This window comes from Lates calcarifer, linkage group LG15 (genome assembly GCF_001640805.2).
Source record: "Lates calcarifer isolate ASB-BC8 linkage group LG15, TLL_Latcal_v3, whole genome shotgun sequence".
In the NCBI taxonomy this organism is placed as follows: Eukaryota; Metazoa; Chordata; class Actinopteri; family Centropomidae; genus Lates; species Lates calcarifer.
Window position 1 is genome coordinate 13,509,083 of NC_066847.1, and position 27,997 is coordinate 13,537,079.

General features: G+C 42.9%; 1 protein-coding gene across 1 annotated transcript; it reads left to right on the forward strand.

The window, feature by feature from the left end:
• Window positions 1–1,439: 1,439 nt before the first annotated feature.
• On the forward strand, window positions 1,440–26,482 carry LOC108886103 (aldehyde dehydrogenase 2 family member). Its single transcript, XM_018680751.1, has 13 exons — window positions 1,440–1,645; window positions 11,272–11,376; window positions 12,121–12,261; window positions 12,542–12,621; window positions 12,755–12,866; window positions 13,695–13,823; window positions 14,290–14,403; window positions 15,896–15,998; window positions 16,423–16,607; window positions 17,416–17,580; window positions 20,539–20,696; window positions 25,394–25,508; window positions 26,098–26,482. The coding sequence occupies exons 1-13, from the start codon at window positions 1,529–1,531 to the stop codon at window positions 26,128–26,130; spliced, it is 1,557 nt and encodes a 518-aa protein (XP_018536267.1). The 5' UTR covers window positions 1,440–1,528; the 3' UTR covers window positions 26,131–26,482.
• Window positions 26,483–27,997: the final 1,515 nt, after the last annotated feature.

Below are 27,997 nucleotides of genomic sequence, written 5' to 3' on the forward strand. Positions count from 1 at the left end.
GGGGGCTGTAATTACATTAATCCAATCCCTGCTGTCTGTTGACAGTCTCACCACAAGTCTGTGTAATCTCTTTTAGTCAGAGGAAACTCTTCCTGTGTTACTGCACATAGCACATCCCCACATCAAGAAGAATTAGAAATAAAATAGAAGCTAAAATAAAATTAGACAGTTTAAACAGTAGAATAAAAGCAGCAGCTACTGTGCAGTGCAGTGCAAGATATGAATAAATTGTCCAAAATCTAATTTGAATTTTTTTTATTTAGCCTGGTTCAGAGAGCAGCATTATAAGTCTCAGACAGGATACTTGTGATGTGACCATAAAACAACACCAAAAACCTGGTGACGTTGTATGAAGGTTCGAATGCTAAGAACAGAGAAGGTTACACAACAATTGCCAATATGAAGAAAGCTAAAAACAGAGACAATTAGTGAAAGAATGACTCATTCTGGGGACAGATGAACTAAATGAGGTTTGTCTACGGTGGCTTCATAAATAAAAATTTACCAGTGACTCAAACCACACACTTAGAAATAGATGAGCCTGCTCTGAAGAGCAGACCACAATGATGAGTTTGTAGTTTTAAATTGGTGACAACTGTCAATGCACTGTGATAAACAAAGTCCAACATTATGAAGATACTATGCTGCTGATTCATTCATGTATAACAGGTACAGAACTGTGTCTGAAATAAAACTCACTTAAGTCCTCACAAGGTAAAATGATACAATAATTATTATTAGAATAATTAGTAAAAGGCAGTGGCAAACAGAAAAGTCTTGAGATGGAGGATTTTATTAACAGTACATACTGCATGTATTCATTCTTAACTATCTAATATAATGTAATACTGTCAGAGCTCAAACAGTCACAACATAAAGACTGGCCATTAACCTGTTCAACTCCTCCCTTGAGAATCTGTCAATTGATTGATTCTTGGACAGTTTTACCACCTATAAAGTAATAATCCAACAACAATTCTATTTATAATTCAATCTGTATTCACTGTGAATGACATGTAAATATTAACTATGTACATATTGTCTATTATCGACAGGGTATATTTTTTATATTTTGAAGATGGGGGGGGGGGGGGTTATATTATTATTATTATTGTGAAATGTAGTACTGCAACATTACATAAGTGTTTCTGATTCTGATTTTGACAGAGAAAGAATACTGAGTGCTAAGAGTCCTGCTGGGGAGGCGTCCAGTACAGCAGTTTTATAGGATGTTTTATATGTGTATTTTAACAGGAGGTTTAAAGGCTGAGTAACCCATTAAATGTTCTTTTTAAATCGGCTGACAAACTCCGTATAGAGAATGCTAACAGCATGTGTTCATGAACGTGATTTCATAATTGCGACTCTAAATTATACGGGTCCGTTTGAGCTTGGAATGATAGCGTAGGGGTGTGGGCGGGGCTTGCGGTCTAGCTCTACACCCCGGAGCTGCGCATTAAGTCGGTTAATCCTCGGCCTGGACTACACACACAGTCTCTTCGGTGTTGGACGTGCCGGAAGAAGCATCATGCTCCGTACTGTGTTTTCTCGGGCCCTTCCCGGACTGAGCCGGCTGTCGGTGTGTCACTACTCTGCTGCCGCCATCCCAGCCCCCAACATCCAGCCCGAAGTCCACTACAACAAGGTAAGAGCAGGGTTAGCTGAGAGTACATGGCGTGATGTTGGACATGGGCCAACTGCGTAATCAACAAGTGTGTGTGAGTGGAGCCATGGTCAGACTGTTAGAGCACGGTGGAAGTGTCAGTGAGGGGCCACGCTTCGCTGCTGCTCTCCTCTGACTGGAACTGTTTGTTGGAGAGAAGTTTAAAGGTTTGCTTTGCTTTGAAAAACGTGCGAGATAAGAGCTAAGGTCCAGGATCCAGACTGCCTACTTTCTGTTTACCCAGTCCCTGCTAATGTCAGGAGGTGCCAGGTCTGTGAGGGGTCAGGCTGCAGCGTGGGAGAGACTCCATACTATACACTCCAGATTAACTCCTGCAGAGAAACTCTCCCAGGAAGAGATCAGTTTCACATGGTGGGCTGAGGTTATGTAAGATTAATGATTGACAGCGCGTCCTCGTGATCCTAATTCTTGTATGAACTGGACCTGTCAGTCTGTGGCGTTTACTGACTGTGCCCCTTCACAGGCACGTGCGCTGCTCTCCCATAACACCTGTAACTTCCGCGTTCTCACTTGGATTTGACTTCAGTGTGCAGTCGACATGTGACAGTTCACTGCAGTCTCACCTGGAACCAGGGGAATCTGGGTCTGGGGTAAAGCCCAGACCATCTGGATCTGGGTGGTCCCTGCTGTTCTGCCTCTAACGCTGCTGCCTGAGCTTCATTTAATTTCACTGCAAACATTACATTTCATTTTAATAGTAATGTTAAGACAACAGCTCTGTTTGACTGCTGCAGGCTCATATTTAGCACTTGGTGTTTTACAAATAAAATAAACCAGCAGTCTGATAAGTAGATTGGTTGAACAAATAAACAACCCAGGCCATCTACGCCTACGTGACAAAATCTTTAAACATTGTCTCACAGTAATGAGGGCTGCTGAGCTAACATTAGTGATGGGATTGTGCCAATCTGTGCCAAAAGAAGGCTGCAGAGGAATGTCTGAGTTTGTGTGCAAAAGGATGTTACACTCAGCCAGCAGAATCAAATTATTTACACATCATGATGATTATAGATCTGTCAGAGAGATTGAGGTCCAGTCAAAAACCATTCCACACTAAAACCCTGGACATGTGATGTTGATGACACTAATGTGTGTAACCATACCATGATGTTTTCGACCCAACAACTTGTGAAGGTGCTTGATGAAACCTTTAACTAGAGCTGATGTAGCAGAGCATCAGCCTCAGTCTGCAGAGTGTACCTGCTTTATCTCTGCTCTTTATTCCACAGCAACCACTGTGCTGTTGGGCTCAAAATGTTCTTGACCATATATGGCACCGAAGGGATGCTTCTTGTTGTAGTTTAGGGTGGGGTAATGTGTTCAAATTTTCCAAATGGCCACTGTCAGTCTAACACATGGTGATAACATGCCATTAAATGATCAGGGTGCACAACTGCACAGTTTGGTCTAGTTCTCAAATATGATTAGGCAACACCCCGACCTATCATCGTTCATGTTCTTGTGTGTTGTCGGGGTGGAGGGTCAAGAAATTGTAAATGCACTGTCAAGGGCTGTCAAAAGCATGCCGACCTAACAAATGGTGGTATATCCCAAACACCATGGTTATGCCATGGTGTCGTCCTATTGGTCAATGTGAAGAAATACATCGTAGGAGATATAGGCATCCATCCATTATCTAGACCACTTACCCATAAGGATCATGGGGAGGATGGGGCCAATCCCAGCTGACACTGGGTGAGAAGTGGGTACACCCTGGACAGATCACCAGTTTATCACTGGTGACACCTGATCACCAGTTTATCACTGGTGATCTGGGCTGACATATAGAGACCATTCACACTATTGATGAATAATTTTATGTGTATATTGTTTTTAACTAGGCCTGCACAATATTAGGAAAACTTGCTATATGTGATATTATTGTTCAATATTGCAATAACGACATGACTTGTAATTAACAAAAACCTCAGTATACAGTGTTAATGTCTTTCTGCTTTGAAATGAATTGAACAGTGAGTAGGCTTTGCTGACACTGAAAAAATGAAATGCATTACAGGGGATGACTTTAAGTTATATCCTTTCAAGATCACTGGCCCCTCCACTGTAACCACTGGCCTGGGAACATTACTTTTAAATTGGCTAATACCAATAAAAAAATTGAAACTCTTAATGAAGAAAATGGTTCTTTTTCTGCTCTCTGCCTCTTTGCACACAACTTGTGTGAGGCACTGTTCTCATGGGGGTCAAAGCCTGTGCAGCACTCTGCTATCTGACCCTTGAAGAGTGGAAAATCCCAACAATAAACAAGTGCTTATGAGAATAATTATTATGCACTTTCTGCTTGCCTACCACTGTAAGCAGACAGCATGTTTGGTAAACTGTTAGCCCACCCAGCATTGTGATTGTGTTACCATAGCTACAGTACTCTATCAGACTGATGTGCACGTCAGAAAAGATAACATGCCATTCCTTGACACCTTGCTAGCAAAACAACACGTTAGCCGGCATATGCCAAACAGGTGTTTCACAGCTACTACTGACCCGTCCTACGGAGTCAGCCTTTCTCAGTCGTTGTGTCAATATTGATGGACTTAGGACTTAGGTAGAAGTAACACCAGTAACACAGAGTTAACCACGAACAGAAACTGCTCGGAGCAGTTTAAAGATGCAGTATAAATTACCATGGCAGCAGACCCTGGGTGAACCTATCCACCTTTCGTAGTATGGATTAATCGAGAAGTTACACCTGACGTCACTAAGTTACTCCTGAAGTTACCCTGATAAGCCAGTAACCTCGCTTCGTAGTACAGGCCTTGGGTCTGAAAAATTAAGCCAACACTAAGTGCCAAAAACTGCAGTTCCGCAGATGGCCACTTGAGGCTGGCTCCAAAAGCAAGTCAATCCCCATAGACTCCCATGTTAAAATGCCCAACTTTACAGTATAAATAAACATGTTTACAGCCTGGTACAAAAAACGGTTTTGGTCTCTGTAGCCAATTTCCCCCGTCGTACACCACTGTACAGGGGGTGAATTTTTTTTATAACTCATCCGTTTAAATTATTTTAATCACAGACTTGTCTCAAGATGGCGGTGCGCGCAGATGCAGCGGCTCACGGCTCTCCCTTTCAGTGTTCTTTTTTGCTTTTTATCTATGTCTGTTTGTGGATTCTGTCTACGTCCGCCTCAGTAATCCACCACTACACCCGTCAGGACCTTGTGGACCAATGCAAAATATCAGTTTCAAGAGACTTTCACCATAACCACAATATCCCAGACAAGCTACAGAGACTGCCGGGTTCCCCGTGGATTGTTGTCTGGTTTGGAAGGCTGTGCAGGTGGTGGAGGGAGCGGAAGCAGAAGCGGGGCCGCAGGTCCAGCCTCCTGCTAAAGCTAAGGAACCAGCCACACAAACCACCTCTGCTGAGCCTCTATCTCACCAACACCAGATCCATCACCCACAAAATGGACAACCTGGAACTACAACTTGCGGGAAATTGCTACATTCAAGACTGCTGCATTCTCATCATTATGGAGACCTGGCTAAACCCGAGGATCCCTGATGCTAGCATGCAGCTAGCTGGCTGCTCTCTGCACAGCTGGGATCGGACTGAGGACTCTGGTAAGAGCAGAGGTGGGGGGCTCTGTATTTATTTGCATGAGGACTGGTGCAACAACAGCGTGATCACAGAGAAGCACTGTTCCTCCGACATTGAGTACATGTCTGTGAGAGCCCCTATTTTCTCCCAAGAGAGCTAACTGTAGTGATTGTCACTGATGTTTACATCCCACCAGACGCTGACACTAACACGGCGCGCTCTCTCCTGCTGAATGCCATAAACGAACAGCAGCGGGCCCACCCTGATGGCATTCACATTATAGCGGGGGACTTTAATAAGACCAACTTAAAGACTGTACTCCCGAAGTTCCACCAGCACGTCAAATGCCCAACAAGAGGAGGAAACACCCTCGACCATGTGTACTCTAACATAAAGCACGGTTACAGAGCCATACCCCTCCCCCACCGTCAGGCCAGTCAGACCATCTCTCCCTGCTGCTCACCCCTGCATACACCCCCCTCAGATGCAGATCCAGGCCTACCACAAAAACTGTTACAACTTGGCCTGAGACTGCACTCAGTGAACTACAGGACTGCTTCCAACACACAGACTGGGACTTCTTTGAGCATCAGGACCTGGAAACATTCACAGAGACTGTATTGGACTATATCAAGTTCTGCATGGGACCTGCGTCTGTGAAAAAAAACATCCGGGTTTTTCCAAACCAGAAACCCTGGATGACCAGCCAGGTCCGCTCACTCCTCAAGGCCCACAACACTGCCTTCAGGTCAGGTGAGCCCTTTACAGTGTGGCTTGAGCTGACCTGAAAAAAGGAATTAAAAAAGCCAAAGTGGACTATAAGGGGAGGATAGAGTCCCACCTCACCAGCAACAGACCATGGGACGTGTGGCAGGGTCTCCAGAGCATCACCAAATACAGAGGCTGTGATGTAACAACAGGAGACCTGAGCGTGTCGCTGGCAGAGGAGCTCAACTGCTTCTTTGCTCGTTTTGAATCATCGCAGCGACACTCATCTGCTTCACCCTGCCCCCACCCCCACCAGGTTCCAGCAACCCCCCACCCACTGTAGAGGAACATGATGTGAGGCGTGGGCTCCTTACAGTGAACCCCAGGAAGGCTGCTGGCCCAGACGGAGTACCTGGCAAGGTGCTCAGAGCATGTGCCCCCAGCTGTCCCGCATCTTCTGCAGGATCTTCAATGTCTCCCTGGCCTAAGCAGTCATCCCCTCCTGCCTGAAATCCACCACAATAATCCCAGTACCAAAAAAGTCACCCACAATCAGCCTTAATGACTACCGCCCTGTTGCCCTCACACCTGTAATTACAAAGTGCTTTGAGAGACTGGTTCTCCAGCACATCAAAGACTGTCTCCAATCCACACTTGACCCCCATCAGTTCGCATACCGGGCAAACAGATCCACAGAGGACGTCATCACCATTGCTCTGCATGCTGTGCTGAGCCACCTAGAGCAACAGCAGAGCTATGCCAGGATGCTCTTTGTGGATTACAGCTCGGCATTCAACACAATCATCCCGGATATCCTGACCACCAAACTGGTCACTTTGGGCCTCCCCCCTCTCACATGTACCTGGATCAAGGACTTTCTGACCAACAGACCCCAGACTGTGACACTTGGCCCCCACCTCTCCTCCACCCGCACACTGATGACACCACAGTGGTAGGACTGATCTCAAAGGGAGACGAGACAGCCTACAGAGAGGAGGTCCAGAAACTAACGACCTGGTGTACAGACAACAACCTGGGACTGAACATCACAAAAACAAAGGAGATCATCATAGACTTCAGGAGGAATAGAACTGACCTGCCCCCTCTACATCAACGGTGAGTGTGTGGAGAGGGTCCACACATTCAGGTTCGTGGGAGTCCAGATCTCCGATGACCTCTCCTGGACTACACTTCCTGAGAGTCCTCAGGAAGATAACCTAGACAGGAAGCTGCTGCTGGCCTTCTACCGCTCATCCATTGAGAACCTGCTGACGTACTGTGTTTCCATCTGGTACGGAAGTTGCACTTAGGCAGACAAAGCGAGGCTCAGAGGACGGTCAAAGCAGCACAGAGGATTGTTGGCTGCCCTCTCCCCTCCCTGACGGACATCTACACCACCCTGTGTCTCAGCAGAGCTCAGAACATCATCAAAGACAGCTCACATCCTAGTTCCCAGCTGTTTGACCTGTTGCCCTCTGGCAGGCGCTACAGGTGCATCAAAGCCAGGACAAACGGACTGAAAACAGTTTCTTCCCAAGAGCCATCAACATAACATAGACTGTGCAATATGCCTCACTCTGTGCACTTTAATATTTAATTATTTAACTGTACAACCGTCCTGTGCTATACAACACACCTGTGCAATACATTCACATTCACACTTATACCTCATTGTATATAGAGTTGCACTGTTTTTTATATCTTTTTTTATATATTTTGTTTCTGCATATTTTGTATGTTTGCACTGAAAAGGAGAAGCTCTCCAATCTTCTTGTACTTTTAGTATCATGACAATAAAGGGCATTCTATTCTAATGCTTTAAGTTCTGAATAAATGGGGGCGTGGCCACTTTGAGTGACAGCTGGGTGCCGCCACAGTTGGCTAGCTGCTCAGAGCTAGCTAACCGCTAGCTGTCTGCTAGGCGGCACCTCAGCTATTCCAAGTCATTGACCCTGACTTCTTGGCTGTGTGCCTGGTGGTGTGGGTACCTTTCAGGGATTTTATCATCCAAGTATCGGACAAATGCTTTGGCTTCCTGTGTGGTAAACAGACTGTCACAGAGCCCGTACTCCAGTTTTTCCGGTGAGTGAAATTCTGGTATTGTGTTATATAAATGTTAGCAGTTATTAGCAGGTATCAGTGTCAGCCTTAATGATATAGCTTGTAAATTTAGCTTGTTAACTAGCAGCTTAGACAGAGTTTTTAAGCTGATATGCTCCAAAGTCAAAAGAATAATAGAGAAGTGTTATTTTAGGTGATAAGGTGTCTGAGTGAGGTTAGAAAATAAAGGTCCACCATGTTACTACCAAGCAGACATTTTAAGGTTAGGGCCCAGCTTGCTCTGTGCTGTCACTGTTTAGGTGAAATTATTGTCTTGGTAGTACATTGCCATAATGAAAACCACATTCTAATACAAAGCTAAATATCTACAGAACTTAAACACACAAACCCCTTATGAATAACAATTCTCAATAATGTGATATTTTTTGTTTCTTTTTATTGGGGAAGGATGTGCCTGAAGGACACCACTGTGCTCACCATTTTCTCTTTCTCCAACGGCAAAGAAGAAAAATTCTGACACTGGGTTCCTATCTATCATTATAATTACTGTTGCAGCTGTTACACATCTTTTCCATGTATAGTGTACTTAAGTCAAAATATAAATAAATATGGAAACTTTCAGTATTGGTGTTTTCAATGTTCTCTACAAAATAGAAATACATTTAGTCAAAAAACAAAAAACAAAAAAAAACAATCAACAGACTGAGTGAAAGGGGAGATGGCCTTTCCACCACAGTCCACCTCAGGCCTGCAGCACACTGATGTTGCCTCCAAAGGTCTCTGGAGCACGGAGCACCACACTGGACTAGAAATTCACTGTAAAGGCTGGCTTATTTTTTCATGTTTCATGTTTTTCATGTTGACGATTTTATTTATCCACATGTGTTGCATAAAATGGAGCAAGAGTGCAATACCTTAAAATATAGATGATGATGTAACATCAGCTGTCTGAAGTCAAGAAGCCAAGACTGGTACTTACAGTTTATCCTGTGTGTGGCAGGTGTGATGGAGGCATCACAGGCAATGGCCTCAACAACGACCTATGTACTGAAAGAAATAAACATGCTGTAATAAATATGAAAGTGCCTTTCTTTCTCAACAGTCATATTTCAGGTAATCTCTCATAGCAGTGTTTAGAGCAGTACACAGAAGTTTACCCGTAGGTTTCTATCAGTGTCAAAACTATGAATATGTGCACTGTTTGCACAAACGCATCCCGAAAATTGAGCTACAGATTTTCTAATGTCTGGTTTAATTCCTTAATAAGCTTAAGAAGGATCAGCAATAATAATTATGGCTATAAAAGCTGGTATTAGCAAGAAAAGTTGCGAATATCTTAAGTTCATTCACTTAAGTGAACGAACTTCATGCTTAAAATTGTTCGTTAAGTTACATTTTTTAATTTTTGCATAAAAATGATAATTTACAGATAAATCATCATACCAAGTTTTGTTGTTAAGTCTCAGGTTGACTTACTTCAAGTAACATACACAGAGACAACTGGTACCATTCCGGAGGAGCAAGACAATAGCCAGCTAGCACCGCAGAGTAGCATGTAGCCTACCTCCTTAACCTTAGCTAACTTGGCAGCTGCGAGCTACATGGGCGTGTTTAAGGAGTCAGGTGTCATTTTGCCTGCGCACAGCTCCACCTCTTTGTGCGATGACCGTGCTGCCCAACTTTGAGCTTCAAAACTGCTCCTCAGAATCCTATGAGTGACGTCACGGAGGCTACGTCCATCTTTATATACAGTCTATGCTTGTAAAGCGTGAAGAGATATTGAAGACTTTGCTGAAAAACACATATACATCACCAGAAAATGCGTGTTAGTTTCAACATCACCTGCAGTCAACAACCTGAAACATGCTGACACAAAAAATAATATAAATGTTTAGCAAGTCCAACACCAGTATCATGCGTTGTTGACCGGCAGGTGAAAACATCACCAGTCAAAATGTCCGGTGAAAAACCTGCCAATTAATAGTCTGTTGTGTGAGGTATAAAAATATGTTGACAATTGAAAGGATAACTTATTTTCGACTTACTTTGATGCAGACAAGTGCAGCGTTTGTTTTCTTTGCAGCAGCTATTGACGGTGTCCGGTGTCCTGTTGATCAATACTACACCGATTCCATATATATATGGCTGTTTATGTCCGGTAGTTGTTCCATATGGCCGGAATTCCTTAATATGAACGGACATGTTGACTGTCAGAAAAAAGTCAAGTGTAGTCTGCTCACTACCCAATGCTCCATGCACTTCATAGCATCTACACAGGGGGGCGGGAGTTTAGGGCAGAATGGCTCCATCTGATTGGCCAAACATATCAACCAGTAGAGTGTGAATGCAGACCACGTGCAAATATGCAATTTATTGCAGTTCAAGCAGTCTCTGCGATATGCATATTGCGCATGTTGATATCGCGATAACGATAACATTGTTGATATATTGTGCAGCCCTATGTATAACCATTGCTTATCCAAGAAAATCTCTATGAGAACAGTGTTCTTTAATACACGTGTCCTCACATTCACACCAGCAGCTGTTCAGTACAACAGTCCGCACTTTGGTGTGTTGGCCACTGAGTAGCTGCAGGAACAGTTTAGGGTTCAGGCCTTGCTCAAGAGCACCTCAGTGGTGGTAATGAAAGAAAGGTTAGACCTGCTCTTCCACCATTTGTAATGACCCCAGAGCAATAATTATGGTATACAAAGTTTTATTTGTTTTTCACCATAAGGATTTTTGTGCATGTATGAAGCTGAAAGGGTCGGTTCACCTGAATTAGAATTGTAAAAGACATATTCTCTCAATTACCTGTAGTGGTATCTCACCATGCAGATAAGTCCGGTTTCTTTTGCTAATTTTGCAGGATCAATACCTTTCCTATTCACATACATTGTCAGAATTTCTTTGCACCCACATGAGTAAACCTGACTACGTCTGAGCTCTCTAATCATAACAGAAAAGGAAAAGTTGAGAAACCACAGGAGTGGCAAATCCAACACTGCCCCACACTCCCTTATGTGGCAAGAGGTCAGACTTACAGTTACAAAAAACATCACAGTAGCACATTACACAGACAAATGAGGTTTACCTCCTTAAACAGATAAGGAACTATGTCATTTCTTGTTTAGTCTTTTTTTTTCAATTTCATGACAAAATGAAATTCAGACTGTCATATGGTATCTCCAATGAGGTTTTTCTGTAGCAGTGAATGATGTGTTTGTTTTGGTGTAAATATATATATTTGTATGTTTCAGCTGTTTATCAACAACCAGTGGCAGGACGCAGTGAGTGGGAAAACTTTCCCCACCATCAACCCAGCAACCGGTGAAGTTATCTGTCAAGTTGCAGAGGCTGATGAGGTGAACAGACACTCTGATGCATTCACTTCTCATTGGTTTATATTCCAGTGAAGGTAGGCAGCATTTGTGGGTATAACTTTCACTGAAACGGGAAAATAACATCAAACTGAAATTGAATAGCAGTTTAAATGTTTGTCGAGTGAGTTTGCAATAAAGAAGGTTCTATTGTAGTTTTAACAGGTTTAACACAGTCTACCTAACGTCAGCCCCACTTAATTTGAGTGACCTATTTTTCTAAGTTGAAATGTTGACCATCATCATCATCATCATCGTCTTACAGTGCCAAACAGCTGTGTGTGTTAGACGGCAGCTGTTACAAACCTAATTCTTGCTCATTGAATAAGCTCCCACACAAATATCCGCTGGGGAAAATTTTCCTGCTAAGAAACAGATTTCTTGTCTTGCAGTTCTCTGTTGTTCATCTGTATGTTGCAAGCAGTTCTTCTTTCTTATGGAAATCACCGAATGTTCTGCTTCCATTAGAGCTTCATGAGGCAATGGTAGCATGACACAGAGTTAGTCTTTAGCTGTGTTCTGGATGGACACTGACGCATAAATCAACAGAGGAGAAGTGGATTATACTTTTGATACAGTTTAATTTTTGACTCTTGGTCACCAGTAGAATCCCTGGTAGATTTCACTCCACTTGTCTCTAACCTACACCTCTCCAACATATGATACATTTTCAGGGGAGTATTCATTTCAAACCACCAAGTTAATGTCCTATGATGTTAATATTTCCAGGCAGATGTAGACAAGGCAGTGAAAGCAGCACATAATGCCTTCAGGCTGGGGTCACCATGGCGACGGATGGACGCCTCTCATCGCGGCCTGCTGCTCAACCGACTGGCTGATGCGATTGAGAGAGACTCTACCTATCTTGCCGTGAGTCATTATTATATGTCAGGACACTGTCAAACAGCATGTGGGAAAGACAGGTCTGCCTTTATTTGTGTGATATTGTTTTACTACTTACAGTGATGTTCAGATTTTTTTGTTTATTAATTTATTTGATATGGACATCACAATAACATTGGACAAACCAGATGCATTGCTTGAGTGTATATTTTGCGTATTACCTATGATATCCAGAAATATGTCATATCCCATAATGTTGTACATGTAAAATTGCAGTGCATACAAAACTGACATAGTGTTGTCACAGGAGCTGGAGACTCTTGACAATGGGAAGCCATATGCTGTCGCCTACACTGTTGATCTGCCCAATGTGGTGAAGTGTCTCAGGTAACAAACACTCAGCTCAGGTTTATGGCATTTTAAAGCTTGTTTGTGCTACAGTGAAGCAGACAGATGCCTTGTGCTGCCTCAGTCTAGGTGGATGTTGTTGTAAGCACAGGTTTTGCACTGTTGTGTTCAGGTACTACGCAGGCTGGGCTGACAAATGGGAGGGAAAGACCATCCCCATTGATGGAGATTATTTCTGCTACACCAGGCATGAGCCCATTGGAGTCTGTGGACAGATCATACCGGTGAGGGAGGTGGGGTGTGGAGGTGTGCAGGGAGAAGATGATAAATGGTCAAACTGTGTTTTTTTCTTATTTACTGAAGGACTACTCAAGGCTTTGACAAGTTTTATCACATACACACAGAGGGAGATCTAATCTGGCCATTGCAAAGTTACAGTTGGATCTGAACTGATTTTGATGATGCAGTGTCACAAATATTATAGTATCTACCTAGATAACCGACCTGAAATTCAAACTCAAGGTTAAAATTAGATTTCTGTGTTGAAACAAATCATGTTTCTTTTCTGCTTGTTGGAAGACTGTTGCTCACTTTAGAATAATGTCTGTACTGGACTGTAGTAATGTATATACAGTATACACTGTATATGCCTTTTCCTCCAACTTCAAGCTTCTTTTCTCAGTGTCACAGTGCACTGTACTTCTGCAGTATATGAAAATGTGGGATGAGACAAACCCAGTCTGGTTTACAATCATTTCTTCCTTCCTTGTACAGTGTAGCTGTGCCCTCATTTTGCCACTGAATTGGAGGGTACTTACAAGTCTTCACATGTTAGACAGGCTTATTGTTTGGGAATGTCAACAAGAAACACCAGAGCACAGATGGAAGAGAAGAAGAAGGGGTCACAGAGGGTCATGTCATTCTAAACCAGAGGGTCTGGGACACCATCCAGTTCACAGGCAAAGATAGAAGTGTGTGTATATGAGTGGTGTAGCTTGATAGAAGCAGAGCAGCTGGATATCACAGTGAAACAGGAAACACACACACACAGTCAGTAATGTGACTATGCCCTCACTCCCCATGCCTCGCTCCTCCCTCTCTCCTCTCTGCAGTGGAACTTCCCTCTGTTGATGCAGGCGTGGAAACTCGGCCCTGCCCTTGCGACTGGTAACACTGTGGTGATGAAAGTTGCAGAGCAGACTCCACTCACAGCTCTCTATGTAGCCAGCTTGATTAAAGAGGTACCTTTTGGTTTCTTTTTTCCTCATTTACACTCCATCACTTAATGTAACTTTACCAGTAAAATATTATTTATCATAAATGCAACACAAAGGAACATGAATACAGTATTTAAATAATGAAATACTCACTGGGTGAAAGTAGTAAGTTCTGCATTCTGACGCATGACAGATGTTCCTTTCCTTCCCTAAGGAGGAGAAATATCAGAATGTTTCTTCTAACTCAAACTGTTGTGCTGTCTTTGCTTTTTTATGTGGAGGGAACATCAGACTACATCAGTGTAAAGACACTTTGGCTTCCTGTTCATTAAGGAAATGCTAATAAAATAAAATGGTTCTGTTTAGCCTGGCTCCTCAGGCTTATTAATACTGAACCTTTTATTATCCTCATATATGTGAGATCATCAGGCTGTTGTAAATGTTCAGTCAAAAGTTCCTTCTCTTTGTGCTGTTTTGGTTCTTTTTCCAGGTGGGTTTCCCTGAAGGTGTTGTGAACATCCTGCCAGGCATGGGCCCATCGGCTGGTGCTGCCATCGCAAAGCACATGGATGTTGACAAGGTGGCCTTCACTGGATCCACAGAGGTAGGATAACACTCTCATTTTTTGTCTTTGTACTTGTTTGCAGGATAGTCACATTCTGTATACATAATAAAACTAAGACAAAAAATTGTAATTGCAACTGCAACATCGGAGAAGATTTTATTCACCAGCAAGACAATAACCCCAAACAGTAAAGCTAAAGCAGCACAGGAGAGGAGAAAAAACAGTAGTGTAAATGTAAATACTGCTGAACTTAAAGGTACCCTGTGGAATTCAGTTTTAACAGAACTGATTAACTTCTGTGTTATTTAAAGTTACAGTTTCTTCATCTATAGGGAATATACAGTCCAGACCAGTATTTGGACAGCTCCACATTTTTGTTGTTCAGGCTCTGCGCTTCAGCACATTCAGTCTGAAATAAAATAATGGATACTACATTACAGTGCCAAGTCTCCATCTTAATTTGAGCAGCTTTAAATTATTATATAAAGTTCTGTGTGGGAGATGTAGACTCTCTAACGCATAGTGTTGTTATGTTTTTGTTTGTTTGTTTAGGTATTTATTAGTCTTGTTTTTACAGTCTTCCTGGCTCCTCAGGTGTACATGCACACATGCCTGTACTTGAGAGGATGTTTTATACTGGGGCCCTCTGTTGTGCATATTGGTTACCTTTTGATATTTTTTTTTATCCACAGACACTGTCATAGTGTTTGTAAATAGACTCTGTAAATGCATGGATACACTATATACAGGGCTTAACAAATTTATTAGACCACCACCCAATGTAAGGTTTATGCCCTAAATTAACAGCATTGGTAATTACCAAAATCATTTTTTATGTTTCTGTAATGGTTAATACACCAGGAAGTAGAAGCTCTTAAACCAAAATGATAATTTAATTTAATGCTAAAATAGAACTATTATTGTTATCCATGAAGTTTCAAATGTACTGTTTTACAAAAAACTGAAATAAGTAAAGCACATTATTATTTCTTGATTAAGATGTCAAATTATAGTTATTTACTTGCATTCCTGAACAGAAACATTTGTTTTAGTGGTTGAATGTTATGCTGGATTCATTTCTGACTTCTCAGAGAAGCGTAGAATGTAGAAAGATAAAAGGTTCACTCACAGTCTCCATGCAGCTTGACAGAGTTGTTCAGACATGTTCTCATTACTCATGAGAATGGCATGGCTTAGCCCCATCTTACATTTCTGAATTACTCTCCCTTCACCAGCCTGCTGCAGTCTGAGGTCCTCAGGCAGAAACCTCCAGTTTCACTTGTTCCTAAAGCAGGGTTGAGCACCAAAGGGGACACAGCTTTTTCTGGGAGGGCACCACTGCCTGAGGATCTTAACACTTAACTCATTATCTTCTTTGTATGCTCACCCTCATTGAGAGAGGGTGAGCATGCAGTGTTGTAATCCACAAGACAAACAGAAATTCAAAGTTTTTTTTACTAACTTCTCCATCAAAAAAATAAGTTCAGGTGAAATGAAGGCGTCACCATCTCTGTCACTCTGTGTCTGTCAGGTGGGTCATCTGATCCAGCAGGCTTCAGGCAGCAGTAACCTGAAGAAAGTCACCCTGGAGCTGGGAGGAAAGAGCCCTAATATCATCCTGTCTGATGCCAACAGTATGTATTCTGTCTGTGGTTGTATGTTCACAGATTTAGCTGCCACATTCTACTATAGGCTGGATTATCATCCAGGCAAAGCAGGCGACTTCACTAGGAGCCCCTGTAAGCTCAATAGGGCTTAATAATTACTCCTGACAAAGTCTGGCCTTTTTATTAAAATGTAAAAAAGTGTTTCTCAAATGTTTACCTGTTTACCTCTGTATTTGGCAATTTAACAACAATTCAGTTTCTGCATTGTGGAGGAATATTGCTGTCATATAACTAGCAGTGATTGTTGACTGATAAAATAGAATACATTTCATGTAAAGGGCACGGCTGTGTGTGATGTGTGGCAGACTGACTGTGGTGTGAGTATTTTAGTCTTGTTGTTTTAGACTTGTCCTATGAAAGCTAAGGTTGTCATTGCCCTTTCTTCACTCAGTGGAGGATGCAGTGGAGCAGTCCCACTTTGCTCTGTTTTTCAACCAAGGCCAGTGTTGCTGCGCTGGCTCTCGAACCTACGTCCAGGCAGACATCTACGATGAGTTTGTGGAGCGCAGTGTTGAGCGAGCTAAGAGACGAGTGGTGGGAAACCCTTTTGACTTAAAGACTGAACAGGGACCTCAGGTAACACACACACTCCTCACACACTGTCACTCACTTATTTACAACACATACCCACCCTAAAGTAATCCATTATTATCCTTCTTCTTTTAAAGAGCAGAGTCTACCCCCAAATTAATTATACATCCTAACACTATCATCAAACTATTTAATTAACTGAATATTGACTAATAATTTTTAGGAGCACACAGCAATTAAAAAGGTGGAAAAACATTCAAAGCAAGAAAAGAAAGAGCAAAACAGAGGAGTAATCTACACTGATCAGCCACAACATTAAAACCACCTGTTCCCTCATGTTGTCATAATAGCTCTGATTGTCAGGGTATGGACACAGGACCTCCTGTGTCCCATTGTGTTTTGCACTGGGACATTGGTAGTGGATCCTCTGGGTCCTGTGGCTTGCAGAGTGGGGCCTCCATGGATCTGACTTGCTCTGGATCATCCCAGCAGATCACTGTATTGTAACCAGATGATCATTGTTATTCACTTCATCTGTCAGTGGTTTAATGTTGGAGCTGCTCAGTGTGTGTATATATGTACACACATACATGTTTATACATATACCTCCCTTCACACATATAGAATACATAGAATATTAACTAAAAAAGGCCAAAAAGCTTCATAGAGCTGAAGGAAGCTGCAGAGTTCTTTGTATCACTATCAGCTGTCCCTTTCACATGATCATTTTATCTATCATTAATTTAAACAGTAAACATAATCATGTGATGAGGAGCATGTGCAATGCTTGGACTCCTGAAGTGAGTAAAGTCACACACACTTGATGCTGCTCCCTCTGTGATTACTGGCTCAGGTCGATCAGGAGCAGTTCAACAAGATTCTGGGTTACATCAGCAGTGGGAAGAGAGAAGGAGCCAAGCTCATGTGTGGAGGAGGAGTGGCCGCAGACAGAGGATACTTCATCCAGCCTACTGTGTTTGGAGATGTCCAGGACAACATGACCATTGCCAGGGAGGAGGTAAGCTCGTAGCATTTAAAATGGCAAAAAATAAAAATAAAATAAAATGCAATAAAATCCAGTACATGTTCTTATATACTGTATATATATCATATTAATCTTGTTATATACAGGTGCATCTCAAAAAATTAGAATACAATGGAAAAGTTCATTTTTGTCTAGAATTGTGTAACTTAGTAAAATGTAACTTTCATATATTCTAGGTTCATTACACACAAAGTGAAATATGTCAAGCCTTTTTTGTTTTCATTTTGATGATTATGGCTTATAGCTCCTGAAAATCAAAAATACAGTATCTCAAAATATTAGAATATTTCATAAGATCAATCAAAAAAAGGATTTATAAAGCAGAAATGTCAAACTTCTGAACAGTTCATTTATGCTTGGCTGGGGCTCCTTTTGCACGGATTGCTGCATCAGTGCGGCATGGCATGGAGGCGATCAGCCTGTGGCACTGCTGAGGTGTTATGGAAGCCCAGGTTACTTTGATAGTGGCCTTCAGCTCATCTGTATTGTTGGGTCTGGTGTCTCATCCTCCTCTTGACAATACCCCATAGATTCTATATGGGGTTCAGGTCAGGCGAGTTGGCTGGCCAATCAAGCACAGTAATACCATCAACAAACCAGTTACAGGTAGTATTGGCATTGTGGGCAGGTACCAAGTCCTGCTAGAAAAGGGAAATCAGCATCTCCATAAAGCTCTTCAGCAAACGGAAACATGAAGTGCTCTAAGATCTTTTGGTAGACAGCTGCATTGACTTTGGACCTGATAAAACACAGTGGACCAGGAATGCAACACTTGTAGCCCATTTTCTGGACACGTCTGTGTCTTGTGGCTCTTGATGCACTGACTCCAGCTTCAGTCCACTCCTTGTGAACCTGGCCCAAGTTCTTGAATCAACCTTGCTTGACAATCTTCTCAAGGCTGCGGTCATCCCTGTTGATACAGCACTCTGCAAACAGCCACTTACCCTCCTTGTGGAGGGTGTCAATGAGAGTCTTCTGGACAGCTGTTAAGTCTTCCCCATGATTGTGGTTATGTGTACTGAAGCAGACTGAGAGATTCATGGTATTTATACTGCATAAATAATGATTTTTTTAAAAACTTGTTTCTTCAAAATGAGAGATTCTAATATTTTTAGACACGTTATTTTCAGTTTTTCTTAGCTGTAGACCGTAATTAAAATTAAAAAATGCTTGAAACATTTTAGTTTACATGTAATGAGTCTAGAATATGTACAATTTCCACTTTCTGAATGAAATGACAAAAAATATTGAACTTTTTCACTTTTTCTTTTTCTAAATGCATTTAATGTCTCAGAAGTATATTGAAAACATTCAAGCTGATGGCAGTGCAGTCAATAGCAGGGTCCCTCTGACTGGTTAGCTCACAGGAAAAACACCTTATTAATGAGAGAGGTCAGAGGTCATGGGGCTCCTCCTGGGGTGCTGGAACCTATCCCAACTGACATTGGGCGAGAGGCGAGGTACACCCTGTACAGATCACCAGTCCATCACAGGGCCAACACATAGACAGACAACTATTCACATTCACATTCACACCTACGGGAAATTTAGAGTCACCAATTAACCTGCATGTCTGTGGACTGTGGGAGGAAGCTGGAGAACCCAGAGAGAACCCACACAGGCACAGGGAGAACATGGAAACTCCTCACAGAAAAACCCCAGGTGCGAACCCAGGAACCTTCTTGCAGTGAGACGACAGTGCTAACCACTGCATCACCATGCCGCCTATTATCAGAATCAGACTTTATTGCCAAGTAAGTTTGCACTTACAAGGAATTTGTCTTGGTGTATTGGTGCTAAAAACAGATAGTAAACAAAGACAGATAGAAAGTAGAAGTAAGAGTAAAAGCAAAAAACAAATACTATATTAGGATTAGAGTCTGTGACAGTGTGTGTGTGTGGGTGGGGTTTGGGGACTTAGATCTTATAATAACATTATGTTAATTAATTATTTAACACGATCAACAAAGCCACTCACTCAGCTTCAAAAACAAATGTAGAAAATATGTAGCCTCTTAAGTAATTTAAAATAGTGGGTAGTTACACTGAGGCTGTGAGAAATCAGCCCCATCCATCTCATTATAGAGCTGTATCTTGCACATGTTGTAAGCCCTGTGTGCGCTGTGGTGTCTCTGCCAAGAACATGAATCCTCTCTTCCACCGTCCACTTCTTCTTTCAACCACATTGTCTGTTAACTCGTGAAAAAAGACTGTTTCTGTGTTTCTGTAATGTCACACAGTCAGTCACAAATGCACCAGGACAATATGAGCACAGATTTTTACAGTGCATCCTCTTTTCTCACATGTTAGGCCATAGTCCTATAGTTGTTTGAAATAGCCAACAAACAAAACATGATAATATATAAAAACCTGTATAAATATTTAACCTGTTGCGATTCAGTTCAGCAACAGTTTCTGCAGGGACAGCATGTGTGAGGAGATGAGACTCATCTCCTGATAAAACACTCTCAATTCTGGTCCTAAAGGTGGGAAGAAAAATGTCATAAAAATGTGAGAGTATTGTGGAATCAGGAGTGATGGTTGATAAATACCAGCTCTGATGTCATTTTATGGTCAAACACATTTCACTTCTTGTGGCACCAGTAAGAATCTGTGTTCACTACATGAATGGTGGATGAAATATTTAGTGCTTGGTCAGAATGAGGGATCATATCACTGTATGATCTCTTTCAACAGTAGCATAGAAGTTTAACATCCTCAGAACACGTTACATTTGCTGATCAGGTGTTTCTGTCTCTAACTGTTTCCCCTGTTGATGTCCACTGTATTCATCTTGTTCTTTGTTTGGTTCCTGAGAAGGGAATGTAAAAGGTGAAGTGATTGTTTGTTGAATGGTTTGCATGTATGTCTGATGTGAATTATTCATAGAGCTGATTTCAGGTGATTCGTCTTTTTTGTTTTCTCCTGCAGATCTTTGGTCCAGTGATGCAGATCCTGAAGTTTAAATCACTGGAGGAGGTGGTGACGAGAGCAAACGATACTAAGTATGGTCTGGCAGCCGCTGTGTTTACTAAGGACATTGATAAAGCCAACTATGTCTCCAATGGGCTCCGTGCTGGCACAGTCTGGTAAGAGTGTTATTGCTGAGATCATTACTGTGCAAAGGTGTTATGGGAAATTTCCCGGTCTGCCTGTAGAGAGTCAAAAAAACAAGACTGGCAAGGTAGCATGCACCAAAATGTTTAATCTCTATAGAGGTATTTACGGTGGGAATATAACAGTAAGTTCATCAGGTCATCCTTGATGAGTAAAACAGTACAACTAAAGCTACACACTAATTACATCAAGTGTATAAGATAAATTCATTGTTATACAAAGCATGCAAAATTCAAGATTCAAGAAACTTTATTTATCCCGAGGGAAATTGCTGTGCACCAGTTGCAATACAGAGGTGCCTCTGCTGTCTATCTACATTTAAAGGAGAAAACCCATTCCTTTGAGGACAACAAGGTCCACATCCTGGACAGAGAGGACAGATGGTTTGAAAGAGGAGTAAAAGAAGCCATCTATGTTAAAGTAGAGAAACCATCTCTAAACCGAGGAGGAGGTCTAAGACACCACCTATCTCTAATATACAATGCCGCCCTTTCATCCCTTCCCAGGAGACTTAACAATTTGGCCTCTAGGAAAAACAACCTTTCACATGTGACTCGCCTCATGTGACTCCAACGACTGTCGTTACAACACAATGGGACACTAACGAAGCTGAAACTATTGGTTTCTACCAACGACTTTCAACCTAACAACTGTCGTTGACACATGGAACACAAAAGAGCCATGACATCATCGGTCTGGTGAAAGCCCCCCACAGAGGTTAAATACTTGGGTCTCCACACCAAAAAATCAGTTGGACCAGTTCCAGCCTGGTCAGATGCGAACACGAACTGATGAAGCCTCTTGGATGAGAGGTGAAATGTCTTCCAGACTATAACTAAGTCCAGTTGCTTTCGATTAAACCTTTCTTTGGATAACTATGACCTGGATGAATGAGAATATTCACAGAATCCTCAGCATGATGTTACATACATTGAATGACCTGAGCCGACTCTGGCCCTTCTTGTAAACAGCCTCGGTGTTCTTGGCCCAGTCCAGTTTGTTGTCCAGGTGTACTCCAAGGTATTTGTAATCTGAGACAACATCCACAGTCACACCATTGATGAAAATGGGTATGGGGGCAGATTTCCTCCTACGGAAATCCACCACCAGCTCCTTTGTCTTGGTGGTGTTGAGATGCAGATGGTTAGTTCCACACCACTCGACGAAGGAGTCCACAACGCCCCTGTACTCCTCCTCATTCCCCTCACTGATGCAGCCAACAATTGCAGAGTCGTCCACGAACTTCTGCAGGTGGCAGGAATCAGAGTGGAATTGAAAGTCTGAGGTGTACAGGGTGAACAGAAAGGGGGAAAGAACAGTTCCCTGTGGAGCGCCAGTGCTGCTGACCACAGTGTCGGACACACCGTCCTGCAGTCTGACGTACTGTGGTCGACCCATCAAATAGTCCATAATCCAGGAGACCAGGGGAGGGTCCACCTGCATCGCCTTCAGCTTGCTCCCCAGCAGGGCAGGCCGGATGGTGTTGAAAGCACTGGAGAAGTCAAAGAACATGATCCTCACGGTGCTACCCGGTCTGTCCAGGTGGGCGCCTGCATGGTGGAGCAGGAAGATGATGGCATCCTCCACTCCTAGTTTCGGCTGGTAGGCAAACTGAAGAGGGTCCAGTGATGAGCTGACCAGGGGCCGAAGAAGTGACAGGACCAGCCTCTCCAGGTACTTCATCAGATGGGATGTCAGTGCCACCGGTCTGTAGTCGGTACAGGAACCAGGCAGGATGTCTTCCACAGCACAGGGACCCTCTCCAGACTCAGGCTAAGGTTGAAGATGTGCTGCAGGACTCCACTGGGTTGGGCTGCGCATGTTTTGATAACCCTTGGGCTGACACCATCAGGACCTGCTGCCTTGCCTGGGCGGAGTCTGCACAGCTCCTTCCTCACCTGCTCTGTGGTGAAGGTCTGTGTGCCGTGTGTGTTAATGGGGGTGGGGGGAGGTGGTGGGGGTGGGGGGCGAACAGGTAGGGCATAGTCCGGAGAGAACTGAGGGGGAGGGGGGACAGCAGGGTTGGAGGTTTGGAGGCGAATGATTGTAGAGGAGCTGGCGGAGGGGTAGTCTGGAGCCCTCTCATCAAATCTATTGAAAAACAGATTCAGCTGGTTGGCTCGTTCAGCGCCACCCCCTATTGTCTGGCTGCCAGATTGTCTGTAGCCAGTGATGCTCCTCATGACACTCCACACATCCTTCAAGTTGTTCTGCTGGAGTTTGTGCTCCAGCTTCCTCCTGTAGTTGTCTTTACCCTGTTGGATCCTCACTTTAAGCTCCCTCTGAACCTGCCTCATCTGCTCCCTGTCCCCATCTCTGAAGGCCCTCTTCTTCTCATTTAGCAGGACCTTGATGTCTCTGGTGACCCATGGCTTGTTGTTGGGGAAACAGCGTACAGTCACTTTAGGGACAACACTGTCCACACAGAAGTTGATGTACCCTGTTATGCAGTCTGTGAGATCATCATGGTCCTCTCCATGCGAATCACAGAGCAGCTCCCAGTTTGTAAGTTCAAAGCAGCCCTGCAAAGCTTCATCAGTCTCCTGTGACCATCTCCACACAGTCCTGGTGGTCACAGGAAGCCACTGGACTTGGGGCTTATACAGAGGCTGCAGGTGGATGAGGTTGTGGTCTGATCTTCCAAGTGGAGGAAGAGCAGTGGAGCTGTAAGCCTCCTTAACATTGGCATACAGTAGGTCCAGTGTCTTGTTTTCCCTGGTGGGACAGTCCACAAACCGGTTGAAGGTGGGCAGTGTAGTAGCCAGAGTGGTGTGATTGAAGTCCCCAGATATCGCGATGAATGCGTCGGGGTGCCGTGTCTGGAGACTCGCGACGACGGTGTGGATGGCGTCATCCGCGAGTGCCGCATTTTCCGACGGAGGAATGTAAACAACCAGAATGATCACGTGTGAGAGCTCTCGTGGCAGATAATATGGCCGGAGACTCACGGCAAGCAGTTCAATGTCCGGGCTGCATACACGCTCCTTCACAGTAACATGACCGGGATGACACCACTTGTTGTTAATAAGAATAGCAAGTCCCCCACCTTTCCTCTTGCCACACTCACGGTGACTCCTGTCTGCCCGAACAGTCTGAAAGCCGTTAGAGTCCGGGATGTCCTTGTGGAGCCACGTCTCCGTGAAACACAGCACGCTGCTCTCACGATACACCCGCTGAGTCCTCACCAAGCCCGCCAGCTCGTCCATCTTATTAGACAGCGACCTCACGTTCCCCATGGTGATGGAAGGGAGAGATGGTTTATATCTCCACTTCTTTTCCCGGTCAATTCCATCACAAAGGTTAGTCTGTCAGCTGCAGATATTCATGGATAACCCAAAGGTTCTCTCATGAATATTTACAGGAATAAATGAAGTATTTTACAACACAGGATTTTGTTGCACCTCTGTGCACCTCAGCTGTGGCTGCAGGCATCATGTTTTCAGGATGACCTTCTTTCCCTTTCTCATCAACAAATGTTTACTTGGACTCCAGGATGACCTGATTAGAGTTTGGTAGTCAAAGGTCAAGGTTATTGTGAACTCACAAAAACCATTTTTGCCATAGCTCAGAAATTCACAGGTTAATTTACTGCGACTGGACTGGTTGGTGGAACCATACAACCACGTGAAGGTAATTCCAGTTTGTGCAGCTTTGCCGGCTGTGATTTCACATTTTACTCACCATTGACATGGGTCAGGTCTGGGCTTATATGACACAAGTAGACAGAGTTTTACAATGACAATATACAGTTGGAAAAACTCCATTACAAATCAGATCAGATCAGTGAAGTCCCTCTAATGCTGTTCTGGTACAATCAGACAGATGGAGAGGAAGATGGAGGACCGCAGTCACCACAGAGAGAAAAATATGTATATAAGGAGGCCATGTTCTACTACACTGAGCCTTTCAAATACTATTTTATACTCACAAGATATAATTCATTCCCTTGTTTTAATTAATTAGTTCCCTCCATATATTCCCTCTCTTGATTATTAGTTAGCAAGGCAACATCTGTTAATTATTAGTTTCATGAATTAAATACACAACATTTTAATCAGTCATTAATCATGTAAATCAAGCAATAACCTGGTCTGCAAACTGGGCCACACCACTTGATCTGTGAGTCCACGTCACCGAACTGTTGTAGCTCACATAGGTTTTTTTTTTCTTCTTTGTTAAACATTATTTAACTATGAAGTGTCACAACAGCATCAGACTCTCCACAGTTCAGCCAGGGTGGACAGGTGAAGTGGTGTGGCCCAGTTTACAGTCCTGCTTATCTCTTTCCAGGAAGAATTACTTTCTCATGATTAATGCTGCCTCAGTAGCTAATAATCAACTTACCTCTGATATATGAAGTCAGTGCGCTGCACTTCACTTCACTTCTTAGAGGAGAAAGCCTGTCTGTTGTCATGGCTCTCTATATACATAGATCTTAATTAAAACATAGGAATTAACTGTATCTTGTAATAAAGGATGTTCCTTGTCACTTTTCCTTATGTGTATTGAGGGGTGTTATGTGAGATATGAGATATAACCTACTTTTCAGGTCATGCCATAAGCTTTACAATAAGTACATATACCACCACAGTTATGTTTTACATCATTGAGTTTATTCTTTGTGTGTGTGTGTGTGTGTGTGTGTGTGTTCGTGTTCGTTCCTCTGCAGGATTAACTGTTATGACGTGTTTGGGGCTCAGGCTCCGTTTGGTGGTTACAAGGCTTCAGGTAATGGCAGAGAGCTGGGAGAGTACGGTCTGGACAACTATACAGAAGTCAAAACGGTGAGAACTAAAAATCAGATCTAAGGATCTGGAGTAGATAGGTGTTCCTGTCAGTACGCAAAGCTAATGCTAGCTTGCTAAAATATAGAATTCTGTTTAGTAATCATCAATTGTCCTCAGCTGTAATACGTTCCTCTTACAATCAGTGAACACAGTTAGCAATCCTGTAGAATATCAGGATGCTTATGCTCAGAATAAAACTAATGTGCAGACTGGGGGCTAAAATGGCCCACTTTTCTGGGGAAGTTTAAGTTTTGAGTCAATGGGCTGCCACATTAGGTTGAAAAGTACATTTCTGAACTTAATGAGGAAGTTTGGTTCCAGTTTATTCTGGGTCAGTACTGCTGTGGACATTTTCAGATCCTCAGATTAGTTTAAATGAGATCAGACTTCTTGTATTAAGCCCACCTTATAGGATTGTTTTGGTTTTCTTTAAAAAAAAAAAATCCAAGTTAAACATTCAAATAAAGGTGTCATCACATGGATGTTGCCTCAATGTTGACAAAAGCTTGTTACAGATCTGAATTGAATGTTTAAAGTTAGACTCATGAAATATTAAGTAGTTTATAATTACTGTCTGTGTTGTCAGGTGACCATCAAGGTACCACAGAAGAATTCATAGATGTGAGCTGTGATGTGTCCACAGTACATACCTGTTGAAGCAGGGAGGAATCCCATTTACTCGAGCACTGCAGACCCTTTCTTGCCATGTTTGCTCCTAAAGCTTTCATCTTGAGTAAATCAAAACAGCGAATAGAAACCTTAAATATATTATGAAGGACATTTGACCACACCTGATGATGTCTCAAACACCAGATTATCAAAGACTCTGTTCATAATGAACTCTCCATACCTTAAATGTTCCTCCTGATTTCATGTAATCATAAAACGTTCTATTTGTACACAGTCTCTATTTGTAATCTGTGGGCTCTGAGATTTTTTATTTTTCAGAATAAATGCATTTGAAGCACTCAGTTTGCTGTGTCATCTTTGTCTGTCTAGTTGTTTATCTTGTTTATTTGAATGTCACAAAAGATAAAACATAAATAAAGATTTAACAAAGAATGTTAAAAGATAAACATGAGACCAAAGGTAGGAGATGGACCTCGACCTCAGAGGGACATGTGCTGTGGAGAGATGCAGATCACACTCTGCTGGACCTCACATGTGATAGCACTGCAGTGTCTCCACTTTACCCCTCAACTGACTGAACCTCCCTCCACCCGTCCTCAGCAGGTTGTACAGAGACACCACTGAGAGAATCCTGACCAACATTACTGTCTACTGTGGGAACTGCAAGGTCTTTGACTGTAGGAGCTAGTGAAGGATGGTGGACAGTGAAAACTGCAGCAAAGATCATCCATACTATTTTATTTTTTGAACTTGTTACAGTTTTGCACACAACACTTAATGTCTGCTCTGTGCCAAATAAAGCAGAACTTGAACTTTAGCGATGAGAGAGAAAATACACTTTCTGGTTAGTAAGGACAATTAATTAATGCCTGAAACCACTACTGGCAATGGTATGTTTAAGAATAAGGCCCTTTCCTTATCTTGCTGTTCATCACACCCTCTAATGATGATTCTGCCACACCTTAAAATGGCAAGTTGACCAAGTCTGTGGCCCTTCCTGCCCCTGCTGAATCATCAAAAGATCTTGTCTGTGTCACTGTAAGGTCTGTGAATGTAAGGTTTGTGATCCTATCCTGTACTATTGTTCACCTCACATTTACATACTGTTTGATCACTACCCTGTACCCACAGTATAACTGGCCCCCTGCCCTCACTCTGGGTCAGTTTGCTGACTCAGCAGACCCATTCTGTGTGTCAGCAGACACACCGTATTCTGAATGCTAATAAACCACCACTGCTACAGCACACTTTGAATTGAGGAGTTAGAAGTTAATAACTTGAGGTTTTTCAGTTTTGGCCAATTGAAAATCCAAAGTCAGCTCTGTTGAAGAAAATGGCCGAAATTGGCCCAAGTGCAGTCATCCACTCTTTCAGCACTCTTCACCTCATCTGGCCCCTCAGACCACCACCTCTTCCCCAGGATGAAGGAGCTGAGTGGTGACAGTGCTGATGATGCTGCTGTGGACCATGTTCTCAGACAGAGCTGACTTTCAGTAACTACAGCAACTCAGATGACCAATCTTAACTACTGCGGTGAGCAGAGAAGAATCTCAGAATGAACATCATCTCCAACTTTGAGGTGGATGAGCTACAGCTGAAGACCAATGTCAGTTGAAGACTGGAAACACGTAGCCTGGTCTGATGGATCTGGATTTCTGCTGAGGCAGCAGAGGGTAGGGTTAATAAAGTTGCTGAGTTGCCTTGAAGCTTTACAGAGCTATAGCAGTTTTGCACAGAGTGATGTCAAATCACTGATGTGCAATAATGAAACAGATCTACTCTTACCCACACAAACTAAAAGCTGTAATTGTTCCAAACTTCTCCATCTCTCATCTGCACTTAGGCTGAGTGGGGTT